This window comes from Pseudophryne corroboree, chromosome 6 (genome assembly GCF_028390025.1).
Source record: "Pseudophryne corroboree isolate aPseCor3 chromosome 6, aPseCor3.hap2, whole genome shotgun sequence".
NCBI lineage: Eukaryota > Metazoa > Chordata > Amphibia > Anura > Myobatrachidae > Pseudophryne > Pseudophryne corroboree.
In genome coordinates, this window is record NC_086449.1 from 289,267,034 (window position 1) to 289,283,344 (window position 16,311).

The following is a 16,311-nucleotide window of genomic DNA, read 5'->3' on the forward strand; positions in this document are numbered from 1 at the left end:
GGTACAACACAATTTTCATGGGGCAACTGCCCTCCTTTTATCTTACTCCAATACACATTACCACAGGGGGTAAGCCCGCCCTGTGGTGTACAACCAATCAATGTTTACCCATGGGCTGTGCATGCCTTGGTCACATGCACAGCTAACATTGTTCAATATGGACAGTGGTGAGTGGTCATTCTCCTTTGACTGTCCCATCCTGGAGGATCAGGATACGCCCCGGTGCCGTTCAGTCTAGGCTGGGGGAAGTTTTCTCTCCTAAACTGACTTCCAGAAACCTGCCCGGGACCTAGCCCACTGCCTGCAGCCTGGATTTGGGCTCCAGAGCTGGGCAGCCTAGATCCCCGGTCAAGGTTTCCTGGCCACTACGGGTGATTTACATGGAGCTCCAGAAAACCACTCAGCTTGTTTCAAAGCTGAGCTTCTTCTCTCTCTCCCAATGCCCCTTTCAAGTGTGAGGCTGGAAGGGAAAGTATTCCGTTTTTGGGGAAAAGGTCTGGGAGAATCCATCAGCCTGCACAGCCATGGATTCCCCCCTCCTGGGACACACAACCAAGTAAGTGCAATTTACCTTTAAATACATTTCATTTAAACACATGTGTTTCCCTTTAAATCTACACTGAGCCTGTGCCCTGCACAGGATCTACACTCCCAGGCACTGCAGTGCCTCCCAGCACAATATATTTATATTTTACATTTAAAACACAATGTTTTTGTTTTAAATACCCCTAGCCTTGCTGCCTGGCAGCTAGGGCTCGCTCTCTCAGTGCTGGAGGTATGGGGCTGGCTTCCCCAATCCTCCAGCCTGCCTGCCACTGGGGTCCAGGGAGCTGGCTCTCCCTGTCCCCCCAGTGTGGCGCTCACTCAGTGGCCTCCTCTCCCCTGGCGCGCACACACAGATCAGCGCCCCGGGGAGCTCCCTCACTGCCGCAGTCGCCGGAGAGGTCCGGGACCGCGGCACACAATTTAAAAATACATTTTTAAATCACTCTCTACACACGGCGCCTAGCGCCCACAATATTTTAAACCTGGCGCCAAGCGCCCATTGTCCTTATAATGGCGCCGGGCACTAGGGGTTAACCCCTTCAGTGCCGTGGCGGCCATTGTCCACGTGGGCTGGGGTCTCTCCGGCCACAAGCGCCATTGAAAAGTGGGCAGATAACTTGTCTTCTGATATGGATTCCCTGGACAGGGATAGCGTGCTTTTGACACTGGGTCATATCAGGGACGCTGCAGCCTATCTAAAGGAAGCTGCGAGGGATATTGGCATTTTGGTATCAAGGGCCAATGCCATGGCAGTCTCTGCTAGGAGGGCATCATGGATTCATCAATGGAATGCTGATGCTGACTCTAAGAAGACTATGGAGTCTCTGCTGTTCAACGGTAGTGTCTTGTTTGGTGACGGCCTCACTGACCTGGTATCTACGGCTACCGTGGGAAGTCATCGTTCCTACCTTATGTTCCTGCACAACAAAAGAAAATGCCCCACTATCAGATGCAGTCCTTTCGACCCAATAAATACAAAAAAGGACAAGGGTCCTTCCTTGCTACGAGAGAAAGAGGAAGGGGAAAAAGGTCACAGGCTGTGGCAAGTTCCCAAGAGCAGAAGTCCTCCCCGGCTTCTACCGAATCCACCGCATGACGCTGGGGCTCCTCTGTGGGAGTCCGCACCAGTGGGGGCACGTCTCCAACTCTTCAGTCAAGTCTGGGTTCGCTCGGCCCTGGATCCTTGGGTATTAGAAATAGTAACCCAAGGTTACAAAATTGGAGTTTCAAGACGTGCCCCCTCACCGATTTTTCAAATCGTCCTTGCCAGCTTCTCTTCCAGAAAGACAGGTAGTTTGCGCTGCAATACTAAAACTGTGTCAAAATCAAGTCATTGTCACGGTACCCCCATCACAACAGGGGGAAGGCTTTTATTCGAGCCTGTTCGTGGTCCCGAAGCCGGATGGCTCAGTCAGACCGATTCTGAACCTAAAATCCCTCAATTTCTATCTAAAAATTTTTAAATTCAAGATGGAATCTCTCCGAGCAGTGATCTCCAGTCTGGAGGAGGGGGATTGACATGCGGCTCGTCCGCATGTCAATCTGCGCTAAATCAGTGGCGGCGCTCCAGCAGCCCTGTGCCTCCAAGCCACCGCGAGGGCTGCGGGGGGGGGGGGGAAGTAGTTACTCCACTGACTTGTACGATCTCCTGATAAAGGCGAGATCCAAGGAGCAGTTACTGAACAACGTTACTCTCTCCCTGACAATTCTGCAACAACATGGTTGGCTCCTAAACTTGCCAAAATCACAGTTGGTTCCGACAACACGGCTGTCGTTCTTGGGTATAATTCTGGATACAGAATTACAGAGAGTTTTTCTTCCAGTGGAGAAGGCTCTGGAAATACAGAACATGGTAAAACAGATTCTGAAACCAGCAAGAGTGTCGATTCTTCAATGCACGTGGTTGCTGGGGAAGATGGTGGCGGCCTACGAGGCCATTCCGTATGGCAGGTTCCATGCCATGCTGTTTCAGTGGGACCTGTTGGACAAATGGTCCGGGTCTCACCTCCACATGCACCGGAAAATAATCCTATCTACCAGGACCAGAATCTCTCTCCTGTGGTGGCTGCACAGTTCTCACCTCCTAGAGGGACGCAGGTTCGGGATCCAGGATTGGATCCTGGTAACCACGGATGCAAGTCACCGAGGCTGGGGAGCAGTCACACATGGTGAAAATTTCCAGGGAAAATGGTCAAGCCAGGAAGCTTGTCTGCACATCAACATTCTGGAATTAAGGGCCATTTACAACGGCCTTCGGCAAGCGGAACATCTTTGCAGTTTGCCCATCTTGATTCAGTCAGACAACGTAACAGCAGTGGTGTACATAAACCGCCAGGGTGAAACAAAGAGCAGAGCGGCGATGGCGGAGGCCACAAAAGTTCTTCGCTGGGCGGAGAAACATGCAAGTGCTCTGTCAGCAGTCTTCATTCCAGGAGTGGACAACTGGGAAGCAGACTTCCTCAGCATATATGATCTCCATCCAGGAGAGTGGGTCTTCATCAAGAGGTCTTTGCAAAAGTGACAAGTCGTTGGGGAATTACTCAAATAGACATGATGGCATCTCGCCTCAACAAGAAACTTCAGAGATATTGTTCCAGGTCGAGGGACCCTCAAGCAATAGCGATGGACGTCCTGGTGACACCGTGGGTGTTTCAGTCGGTCTATGTGTTCCCTCCACTTCCACTCATTCCGAAGGTGATAAAGATCATAAGAAGAACAAAGGTTCAGGTGATCCTCATTGTTCCGGACTGGCCAAGGAGGGCTTGGTATCCAGATCTTCAAGAATTACTCATAGAAGACCCCTGGCCTCTTCCTCTACGAGAGGATCTGTTACAGCAAGGACCGTGCGTGTATCAAGACTCACCGCGGCTGCGTTTGATGGCATGGCGGATGAACGCCAATCCTAGCCCGAAAGGGTATTCCCAGTGAAGTCATTCCCACTCTACTTCAGGCTAGAAAAGAAGTAAAGGCGAAGCATTACCACCGTATTTGGAGAAAATGTGTCTTGTTGTGAATCCAAGAAGGCTCCTACGGAAGAATTTCAGCTGGGGCGTTTGCTCCATTTTTTGCAAGTAGGTGTGGATGCGGGCCTAAAGTTAGGCTCCATTAAAGTACAAATTTCGTCCTTATCTTTTTTTCTTTCAGAAAGAATTGGCCTCGCTTCCAGAAGTTCAGACCTTCGTGAAGGGCGTGCTGCACATCCAACCTCCCTTTATTAATTTATTACCAGTTATTTATATAGCGCACACATATTCCGCAGCGCTTTACAGAGAATATTTGCTCATTCACATCAGTCCCTTCCCCAGTGGAGCTTACAGTCTATATTCCCTATCAAATGTACGCACATTCACACTAGGGTTAATTTTGTTGGGAGCCAATTTACCTACCAGTATATATTTTTGGATTGTGGGAAGAAACCGGAGTACCCGGAGGAAACCCACGCAAGTCTGGGGAGAATATACAAACTCTGCACAGTTAGGGCCATGGTGGGAATCGAACCCATGACCTCAGTGCTGTGAGGCAGTAATGCTAACAATTACACCATCCATACGTGCCTCCAGTGGCACCATGGGATCTTAATGTGGTGTTGCAGTTCCTGCAATCACATTGGTTTGAACCTTTGCGTAAGGTTGAGTTGAAATTCCTTACTTGGAAAGTGGTCATGCTGTTGGCCTTGGCATCCGCAAGGCGGGTGTCTGAATTGGCGGCTTTGTCTCACAAAAGCCCTATTTAATCTTCCATGCAGATAGAGCGGAGTTGAGAACTCATCAGCAATTTCTGCCAAAAGTGGTTTAATCGTTTCACGTGAACCAGCCTATTGTGGTGCCAGTGGCTACTGACGCCTTGGCGGAATCTAAGTCTCTCGATGTGGTCAGAGCTTTGAAAATGTATGTCGCCAGGACGGCTCAGATTAGGAAAACAGAGGCTCTGTTTGTCCTGTGGGTTCCCAACAAGATTGGGACTCCTGCTTCCAAGCAGACTATTGCATGCTGGATCTGTAATACGATTCAGCAGGCTCATTCTACGGCAGGATTGCCGTTACCGAAATTGGTGAAAGCCCATTCTACCAGAAAGGTGGGCTCATCCTGGGCGGCTGCCCGAGGGGTCTCGGCATTGCAGCTTTGCCGAACTGCTACTTGGTCGGGATCAAACACCTTTGCGAAGGTTTACAAGTTTGATACACTGGCTGAGGAGGACCTCTTGTTTGGTCAATCCTCTAGGACGTATGAGAAAATAGGATTTTAATACCTACCGGTAAATCCTTTTCTCTTAGTCCATAGAGCAGGCTTTTTCAACCAGTGTGCCGTTGCACACTAGTGTGCCGGGAGTAGTTGCAAGGTGTGCCGCGGAGCCAGAGCAGCTTCCTGCACCTTCAGAGTGAACTGTTGGCCTGGGTTCTTCTTAGTGGATTAGTCGTGCTGATATCATAGGTCACGGCCGCCACGTCTCACCACCCAGTCAGCCCGCCCGCCTGCATACACATCTTCCAGTTCCTGCCTGCATACACAGCTTTCCTTGCCCACCCACATCCACACCTGCCCGACTGCCCACTGCTCAGTATTCGCAGCACTCCACTATGAACAACCCCTGCCACTGAGGGACAGGAAGGAGGACAGCTGATCAGTAGAGGCGAATATTTGTTATTTTATTTCTCCTGTGTGGAACAATAGGATTTATGTGGGGAGAATAAGGATTTATGGGGGGAACAATGTGAATAATTCATGTGGGGAGCAATAGGATTTATGTGGGGAGAAATGTGATTGATTTATGTGTGAGCAACATGATTTATGTGGGGAGCAATGTAATTAATTTATGTGGGGAGCAATAGGATTTATGTGGAGAGCAATGCGATTGTTTTTTCTGTGTAGGCCAATGTATGTGTGGATTTTTTTTTACTGTGAGGGCCAATGTGTGTGTTTTTTTTTTTTCTATGGGGAACTTATGGTGTGCCTTGGCAATTTTAAAATATTGTTCGGTGTGCCGCGAGTAATAAAAGGTTGAAAAGCACTGCCATAGAGGATGCTGGGCGCCCGTCCCTGTGCGGACACTATCTGCAGTACTTGTTTAATAGTTATTGCTTGTGTTACACAAAGGTTGTGTTTCAGTTATGGTCAGCCTGTCGCTGATTTTGTTCATGCCGTTGACTGGACTTTTGCTAATGCCATGTTGTACGGCATGTTTGTGGTGTGAGCTGGTGTGTATCTCACCCTTAGTTTAACAATAAATCCTTTTCCTCTAAATGTCCGTCTCCCTGGGCACAGTTCCTATAACTGGAGTCTGGAGGAGGGGCATAGAGGGAGGAGCCAGTTCACACCCATTTAAAGTCTTAAATTGCCCTTGTCTCCTGCGGATCCCATCTATACCACATGGTTCTTGAAGCATCCCCAGCATCCTCTATGGATTAAGAGAAAAGGATTTCCCGGTAGGTATTAAAATCCTATTATTGAGCAAATACAAAAAGAAAGAAGATAACCATGGGGGGGTGGGGGGGGAGGGGGAGCACTCTAGGTCCAGAGACAATGACTGTAATAGAATCAGAATTAGCTTTATTGGCCAGGTGTACTCGCGTACACTAGGACTTTTAGCTAAAGAAAGTAATGAATTTAAAAATTAACTTTTATTAGGTATGCCTTAAGAAACATAGAGTCCAAAAAGAGTTTTTGCTTCTTGCGAAGCATAAGTGATCACAGTAAAAATCTAGTAGAAAAATACTGCTTTTTAACGAGCTTACATGCAGGGATACGTTTAGGTTTGTGACCAGATTGGCCCTCCTCTCATCTGACACTCTCTTAGCCCAAAAACACTACAGTACTTGGTATTCCTAGGTGGTCACCAACCAAGTACTGACCAGGCCCAACAGTGTATTGCTTCCCACCAGGGTTATCTTCTTTCTCTTCATATTTGCTCAATACTCAGTCACAAACCCAGGGGAACACCACTGACCATCACAGCTATTCACCTTACAAATTTCTCACATAGGTGTACCAGTGATAAATTAAGGGGTTTTCCCCCATAAGTGTCAGTATCTCTAGAGACATCACTATCTTATTTATGTACTAATACTGTGAAGCTCTTCTAAACCACATTTCGCTACCATATGTATAATATTGCAAGATAAGAACTCCCTGTAAGGATCACAAAGGGAATAATACCCTCAAATATAAATATAAGGCAATATTATAGCAACACAGATAGCCTGGAATAGAATATACTAACCTTTGTGTACCCTGAAAGAGCTGATTTTTTAAAATCTGGTTGTGTATAAATTTTTTAAATCAGCAGGAAGCACCGGTAAAGATATACTAAATGTTATGATATGTGTCCTTTTCATGATTGGTATTTAATATTTACTTATAAAATATACCTTGGTGAGGGAAACTCTGTCCATAGAAATCCATATGAAGAGCTCCCTGCAAATCATAGACAGACAGGCAGTCCAAGGGGGATGTGTTTTCTTCCCTTGGAACTGTAAGTCCACCTGTGACAGCAGATAGAGCACTTCCTATAGATGCCACTCCCCTGCTATATTGTCAGCCCTATCTGGCTTCTATGGACTGCCCATCCCTTTTCACAGAGTCAGAGTTGAGACCCACCCCCAGACCTAAGCCTTATTGCCTGTAGACATGAGCCCCACCTCCCAGTGATGTCATCCATCAATCACTGTTAGAGCAGGGAGAGAGGACTGCAGACCCCCTGGTCAGACAGGTAACGAGCTGCCGCTGATCAGGAAAGTGCGGCAAGTAGATGTTTTTTAGTTATGCAGATTATAATAACTCTTGTGAAGCATGGAGAAAATACTTACTGTCTGTAAATAAAGCACTCCCTCACTGTAGTGGCAGTAGGGAAGAATAGACAACCACAGTCCTGAGTGCTCCTTATACTAAATGGCCCATGAAGGAGATTGGTAACACCAATAAACAGATGGAGAACGAATGTCTATAAGCCGCATGTTCTCCTGACCTCACTGAGAGAGCAGTTCCCTGTGTGGTTAGAAACATATACCTCCCAACATTTTGACTCTTAAAGGAGGGACTCCTGATGCAGCGAAGTGTCGAAGAAAAAGGGGTGCAGCCTATTGAAAAGGGGGTGTGGCTCTGTAGGGATAACGCAAGTGCGAGCCACGCCTCCAATTTGCATCACAGTGGTGACACGGCCAGTGCTCTGTGAGCTGCTGGCCATGCCCCGAGTCCCTCTGCCTCACTGGAATAGATGCTATGCGCACAGCATCTATTCACCTCTGCTCTGAGCAGAGCAGTGAGTGCAAAAGCCTCCCAACTGCCCCCCCTCACTGTGGGATAGACCAAAAAAAGCGGGACTGCCCCACGAAAATATGGACAGTTGGGAGGTATGGAAACACAGCAGTTGTTGGTGGGATAGTATACTCTGATTGCAGCCAGTATTTATAGTTATTTTATACAAGAAACAGTCCTGTTTTAAGCTCTTAAGGCATCCCCTTGTTATTGCATTAACTAAACTGAATAGTATTTTGGAGAAAAATGAAAACATTGAAATTATACCTGCAGAACTATGTACAGATAGATTTTATGGAGGCAGTTCTGAAGAACTTGTACCATTACTGTAGCAGGGTGTCTTAGTGTTACACACACCTTATTATGATCTGTGCACCTTAGCATACACATAGCCAATGAGTAGGTGCACTTGGTGCAAAGAGTAAACACATACCTCCCAACTGTCCTGATTCCAGTGAGAGAGTCCTGCTATTCGGACACCATCCCACTGTCCCACACATTGGCCGCAGTGTCCCACAGGTGGAGGGAAGGTTGGGGTGCCTTCGATCACCACTGCTTTGCAAAGCCGCAAATGAACCCTGAATAGATGCAGTGTGTATGCCATCTAAACAGTGCCGGGAACTGAGCCGGTGGGCTGCCCAGCTGCTTGGGGAGAGTTGGGTATGCTCCCAAAATGCCAAAAATAGGGAGATGTGTCACTAGGCCACACCCTCTTTTTGTACCTGGACACCTATGGTGTCCGAAGGTTACAAATTCAAGTCAGCAAAAATTTTGAGGCATGGATCAATGCGTGTCTGCACTTTAGTCATTTTTGTAAAGGACCCTACTTTGACTGCACACAATGCTGATTGCCAAATAGAAAACATGTGATTCAAAACACGTAGTCCTTAGAATTAGTAATGAAATATTTTTAATCAGTTTTTCGATTTTTGGACTTTTGAAGAACCACCTAATAAACAGATATTGAAACGAACCTGTTGCTTTTATCTGAGAGTGGTTATTGACCTAAAAAACCAGCCTTGTAGTTATCTTTTAATCTATCCTGATGAAAGCCTGTGGACTTATTTATTACTGTTTAATAAGTCTTATTCTTGAATTTTAGCTTGCCTGTGCTGAGAAAGAATCTTGTATTGATGGCAGATATCTCCCGCTGAGAGAGTGTCTCCTGCTAAGCCCAGAGGCACTAACTACATTAATTAAGCAAATGCACACTGCACTGATATCCCACAATTATTTTTATTTTGGTTGGTTGTTTTGTTTTTCTTTTTATACATAGGGGGATATTCAATTAGCTGTGGTAATTTACTGTAGCTAATTGCCCCTCATCCCCCATTACCCTCGGAAATTTAATTGTCCCCGATGCCAGCAGTCATTGGGGATTTTTTTCTGCACGCCTGAGGCAGGCAAAAAAAAAAAAAAAAAAAATCCCTGATAACCAACACTGTCAACAGTGTTATGTTTTAATTGTTTTTTGCAAAAATACATGGGTCCAGGAACTTAACCCGGATCCTACATGTTTGCGCAAGAAAACTGGAACATTTTCAATAAAAAAAAAAAAAAAAGGGGGAATAGCCCAAAGCAAACAGCGGGCAAAAATCATAATAATACCCCATTTTGTTTCACACATGAAAATTTAGCAGGGACATTAAATATCCCCCATAGTTTGTTTAGCTATTCCAAATCCATTTACATTCTGACACTACTATTTTTTCTGTGTGACACTACAAGTCTCAGCAAGGTAGCACCTCATATTTTTACAATTAGGGTGTGCAGTCCAGCCCCACCCCCTCCCTTTTTTTGCTACTGTTTACATGGCAGAGGCAATCATTATATTACTATTAGAACTCAAGGACATACATACACTGAAACTGGAGGGAGGCAAGTTCAGGGGAAATTTAAGGAAAAATTACTTCACAGAAAAGGTAGTGGGCAAGTGGAATAGCCTCCCATCAGAGGTGGTAGAGGCTAAGACTGTAGAGCAATTTAAACATGCTTGGGATAGGCATATGAATATCCTTACAAAGAATTAAGGTTCAAAAAGAGTTGAGATTACCTGAATGATAAGGCCAAGTGGTTCTGATCTGCCATCAAATTCTATGTTACTTTGTTAGTAAATGTGATACTATACCAGAATCTTCTTTAAGCCATCCATTGGCTCTTGTGTGCATGATATACCTATGATGGATGGGTCATGAAAACATCAGGAACATTTATTGATACAGGTTGAGTATCCCTTATCCAAAATTCTAAATCACACATTTTTGGTTCCCCTACTGAGATAATGACACATATATGTGTATATTATATTATATATCTGTATAATATATCTATATATACACACAATATATAATATATATGTAATTATCTCAGTAGGGGACCAAAAAATGTGGGATTTTGGATAAGGGATACTCAACCTGTATATCCAATTCTAGGGCTTGCATACACAAACGAAACAAGACAGTAAATCCCACACTGTTTCAGAGATGTACATAAACCGGATGGTTTCCATACATCTCTGATGGTGGGTGGAGAAAATGCACAGGGCTTGTTCTGTGCATGTCCAAATTGAGTCCCGCGTCCTCACACACAGTGCCCACAAGCTGCAGCCTGATTGACAGGCTGTTGGAGGGGGGGGGTAGTCGGAGCTGGGCTGCATTCCCGACACGCCCCCAATTTCTGGGAGAGGTTAGGCCAGTGTCTGCAATGTTCATACCGCATGTTCACGCAAATGATCCAATGAAGCATCTTAGGATGCACCAGCGGATCACACAAGCTTGCAGCAGGTGTCTACTTACTGAAGATGCCTCCTTCTGCTTTTTCATACTGTATTTTTGTACAGCACAAGTTGCTGTATGTTGTGTCCTTCTCCAAATCAGGCTCCGTATTTGTAATTTACGTTTAGGAAAAATAATAGTCTATGAATGGAGCTGGGATGATGGTTACATTTAAATGATTCTACTGCATGGTGTGGTTGGGTAGGACTGGGAACATTTAGGGCCAAATGTATTGATTATTTCACTCATTATAATCATATTTAAGATGAGAAAAAGTCTTGTTTTCACATTTTTGTAGCATCAAGTACTGTTTATGTATCATGATGATGGCGTGAGTACAGTACATGCAGGGAAAGTCATGTTCTGCTGTTAGTACAGTAACTTCTATTACTGTTCCTGCAGTGTCTCCTAGCCATATGGAATGTCATAGGAAAAGACTAATGACAGTCTCTTTATTCCAGGTTCCCACAGGAGCTGAATATGGGTAAACTGAGTGCAGAAGTGATGTGGAGCCTATTTGCCCAGGATATGAAGTATGCTATGGAAGGTATATATTCCTTATATCAACATATATAGCTAATTAAGGTGCAGATTTGTTTTAGTGTGAAAATGTGCCAAGAAATTACATGTTCTGCACGGTTTCTTCATTAGTTATGAAGCAATCAATGAAATTGTACTTCCGGTCGGCCAGCAATTTTACTAACCTCTGGAGTAGTGAAGGAAAGGTAGCAGTGTTATTTGATGACAGTTCAGCTATTCTGCTATTGGATATGAATGGGTCATTATCCTGTACAGACTATGCCACTCCAATATGTGAAGCTTTTATATTTGCCGTTTCATTTTCAGGGATATTCACAGATTTCTTTTTACAGATTTCTTCCCGGAAACTTCTACACCTGGAACTGTCCCTGGATTTTAATATAAAACCCCATCTCTTATGTCACTCCTTTCATTTGGCACGTGTAAAATCATTTTAGTACTTCGAGTTTGGGGTGTAGTATGTCTGACCGGCGGTCAGGAGACCGCCGGTCAACATACCGACGCCGGGATCCCGGCAGCATACCAGCGCCAGGATCCCGGCGTGGAGGGGCGAGTGCAGCAAGCCCCTTGCAGGCTCACTGCGCTCGCCACGCTGCGGGTTCGGTGGCGACCTGCGGTCGCCACGGGTTCTGTTCCCACTCTATGGGTGTCGCGGACACCCATGAGTGGAAATAGTCCCTGTTGGTCGGCATGCCAACCATCGGGATAGTGAGGGGGCGGGATGTTGGTGGAGGTCATGTGACTGTCGGTCTCCCGACCGCCGGTCACATGAATACCACCCTAGGGTTTGTAATCATTCAATGAATATTTGTAAAGCCTAAAACAAACTTTGTTGTTGATGTGTCAAACATTTTATAAACAAGGTGACCTGTAATACACCTTTACTGACCAGCTTCTACTTCCCATTGCTCTATTTCAGTATTGCCTGCATCACACACACGTGTTAACGTTAGCTATAATTTAATTGAATTCCTAGGGAGTGTTACTTATGTGCATAGTATACCGGGCTGCAGGGAAAATCTTAAGTACATGCTTCAAAGGCTCTGGGCCTAATTCAGTAAGGATAGCAATTCAAATGCAGGAGGAGCTGCATACCACCTTCTTCCTGAATTTGCAATGTGATCGCATCTGTGATGAACATTGCGACCATCGGTCACAGTGTTCATCTGCGACAGCAGGCTATGTAAGCTTACTCAGGCTTGTCACATGTGCAGAACGGGTCCTGTGCGTGCTCAGGACTCGACAATCGGGAAACTACAGTAAGGATCGCATAAGCGTTCCTTACTGAATTAGGCCCTCTGTTAAAAGTAACAAGTAAGAAGGCTTTAAGCTGTTAATGTGTGTGAATGAACCCTTAGTCTGTATGGTCTGCAAGTCAGAATCTATTAAAATAGAATAGAATTCTGCTTTGAACATGTCCAGTAATCCTATTATGTTGTTGTGTCTATATCCTGCCTGGGCTGTGGCTTCTATGTGTACACTACCCAACCATCAGTGAACTGTTGCCAGAATATTATTGTCTCCGACCGTGTCTGACCTTCTGTTTATGTTATACCACATTACTAAAGTGAATTACATTTATAGCTAGGGGTCCAGTATACAGTTAATGTTGATTTTTGCAGAAAACTGTGAGTCATACAGTAATAGGCAGTTTGTCTTATACACTATTGCTGTTGCATGGTGGCATAGTTTATGTAGGAAAATAATTGTAACTACTGCGCATGTGTTACGGTCACACTGAACGCACACCAAGGTACCTCAGCGACGGCGCTCGCAATGTGGATTTATTTGCCAAGTGATTGATAGCCAGGGACTGTTTGTTAGAGGTAACAGGGTGTGGCAGTAAACGTGCAGGCGTGTCATCACGACTGTTTTTGGGGTGTGCCTTACCCTACATCTGTGATCTTCTACACACAAATCATGGTGCCAGCATCTCAATTCCCAGGGCCATTGTGCACCACCAAGGAATACTCAGAGAGATGATTAAGAAAGGAAATGTGGCCGCCCTGTGTATCTGTATGCATCTGTGAAGCTGCTGTGGGCTTCTCAGTAGACATCCAAGCATATTTTTGCATATCTGCTGCATACGTACGGGATCGCAGCTGTGAATGCTTTAGCATACATCTCTGCATTACTCCCTATGTGTGTCTAAGCCTCTCTTGCCGCATGTTCTTACAGTAGCCATTGTGCTCATTACCAGACTATGGTGGCCACGCTGGTTGCCATATTTATTCATAGACGTATGAATGCTTCCATGATACAGAACAATGTTTTCCTTTACTCCCTGTTATTACCAAATACTGTGAATTTTCATTCTTTCTTCTTGGCATCATACTGTCAGCTTAACATCTATATAGATTCTGTAAATCAATAACCTATTAACATTTATGTCGCTGTCTAAAAAAAAACCCAGACAGGTGCAGTAGATATATTTGCAGAAAGTGCTCTTGATATATACACTGCTCAAAAAAATAAAGGGAACACTAAAATAACACATCCTAGATCTGAATGAATAAAATATTCTTATTAAATACTTTGTTCTTTACATAGTTGAATGTGCTGACAACAAAATCACACAAAAATTATCAATGGAAATCAAATTTATTAACCCATGGAGGTCTGGATTTGGAGTTACCCTCAAAATTAAAGTGGAAAAACACACTACAGGCTGATCCAACTTTGATGTAATGTCCTTAAAACAAGTCAAAATGAGGCTCAGTAGTGTGTGTGTGGCCTCCACGTGCCTGAATGACCTCCCTACAATGCCTGGGCATGCTCCTGATGAGGTGGCGGATGGTCTCCTGAGGGATCTCCTCCCAGACCTGGAATAAAGCATCCACCAACTCCTGGACAGTCTGTGGTGCAACGTAACGTTGGTGGATGGAGCAAGACATGATGTCCCAGATGTGCTCAATTGGATTCAGGTCTGGGGAACGGGCGGGCCAGTCCATAGCATCAATGCCTTCGTCTTGCAGGAACTGCTGACACACTCCAGCCACATGAGGTCTAGCATTGTCTTGCATTAGAAGGAACCCAGGGCCAACCGCACCAGCATATGGTCTTACAAGGGGTCTGAGGATCTCATCTCGGTACCTAATGGCAGTCAGGCGAGCACATGAAGGGCTGTGCGGCCCACCAAAGAAATGCCACCCCACACCATTACTGACCCACTGCCAAATGGTCATGCTGGAGGATGTTGCAGGCAGCAGAACGTTCTCCTTGGCGTCTTCAGACTCTGTCACGTCTGTCACATGTGCTCAGTGAGAACCTGCTTTCATCTGTGAAGAGCACAGGGCGCCAGTGGCGAATTTGCCAATCTTGGTGTTCTCTGGCAAATACCAAACGTCCTGCACGGTGTTGGGCTGTAAGCACAACCCCCACCTGTTGACGTCGGGCCCTCATACCACCCTCATGGAGTCTGTTTATAATCGTTTGAGTAGACACATACACATTTGTGGCTTGCTGTAGGTCATTTGCAGGGCTCTGGCAGTGCTCCTCCTGTTCCTCCTTGCACAAAGGCGGAGGTAGCGGTCCTGCTGCTGGGTTGTTGCTCTCCTACGGCCTCCTCCACGTCTCCTGATGTACTGGCCTGTCTCCTGGTAGCGCCTCCATGCTCTGGACACTACGCTGACAGACACAGCAAACCTTCTTGCCACAGCTCGCATTGATGTGCCATCCTGGATGAGCTGCACTACCTGAGCCACTTGTGTGGATTGTAGGGAGGTCATACAGGCACGTGGAGGCCACACACACTACTGAGCCTCATTTTGACTTGTTTTAAGGACATTACATCAAAGTTGGATCAGCATGTAGTGTGTTCTTCCACTTTAATTTTGAGGGTGACTCCAAATCCACACCTCCATGGGTTAATAAATTTGATTTCCATTGATAATTTTTGTGTGATTTTGTTGTCAGCACATTCAACTATGTAAAGAACAAAGAAGGGTAACTAAAATGGCGCATGGCCTACATCACAAAACTTACCCGGAAATGCTAAAAGATCTTAACATGTATAGTTTGGAGGAGAGAAGGGAAAGGGGGGACATGATAGAAACTTTCAAATATATCAAGGGTCTTAACAAAGTTCAGGAGGGAAACATTCTTCAAAGGAAAAGAAGTATTAGAACTCAAGGGCATACATTGAGACTGAAGGGGGGGAGGTTCAGGGGAAATTTAAGGAAAAATTACTTCACAGAAAGGGTAGTGGATGTGTGGAATAGCCTCCCATCAGAGGTGGTAGAGGCTAAGACTGTAGGGCAATTTAAACATGCTTGGGACAGGCATATGAATATCCTTACAAATAATTAAGGTTAAAAATGGATTGAGATTGCCTAAAGGGTAAAATAAAAAAGGGGCAGACTAGATGGGCCAAGTGGTTCTTATCTGCCGTCAAATTCAATGTTTCTATGTTTCTAAAGTATTTAATAAGAATATTTAATTCATTCAGATCTAGGATGTGTTATTTTAGTGTTCCCTTTATTTTTTTGAGCAGTATATATATATATATATATATATATATTTTAAGTAGACTATCAGTATATGGATACATTTACCTATCATAGACACACATGAGTTATGTTTGTGACAATATATAATCCTGGGATTCGTATGAATACATTTTGACTTCCACATGACTGGTCTTCCTATAAGCAGCCAGCCTGTGCTACAGACATACTAATGGCTTATTGTTAACAAGCAAGATTGATTGTCTGCTTGGCAAAGTGAGATCCATTGGGTATACCAATTATACAGTAAGTTTCATTGTTGTCGCTCTTCTAGTAGTCTGCGTCATGCTTTCATATGACTGGATAAGTCCAATAATTACGTAAGGTCATTGCAGAGTAACATATAGCTGCTCAGAGTATCAGAGTTCAGGCTATAAATATACAGTGAGACACTGTTAATATTTTCCTGTAACATTGCAAAGAACATGTCAGTGTGCAGCAACATTACATGATTAATTTGGTTTATTGGTTTGTGCAGGAAGGTATTTATTGTGTTATACATATAGCTCAGATATCACGCTTTGCTGTGATCCTAATGATGACAAGCTGTTATTTTCACACAAGATCAAACAGCACCTCAAGGGAGGTAGCAAAAGAACATACAACTGCCTCTGAATTCTAAGAGAAATCAATCTAATCTGCTAAATATAGGATGTCAGCTGGAGATTCATCCCGGAATGCCTTAGGCTTTAAGAT

At 44.8% G+C, this 16,311-nt stretch overlaps 1 protein-coding gene across 1 annotated transcript in view; it reads left to right on the plus strand.

Moving 5' to 3' along the window:
• The window catches only part of UNC13C (unc-13 homolog C), a 1,008,422-nt gene that overhangs the window by 622,052 nt on the left and 370,059 nt on the right, over nt 1-16,311 (plus strand). Inside the window, exon 20 of the mRNA XM_063926117.1 lies at nt 11,032-11,117. Within this exon, the coding sequence (XP_063782187.1) occupies nt 11,032-11,117 (86 nt within the window). The remainder of the gene's footprint in view (nt 1-11,031; nt 11,118-16,311) is intronic.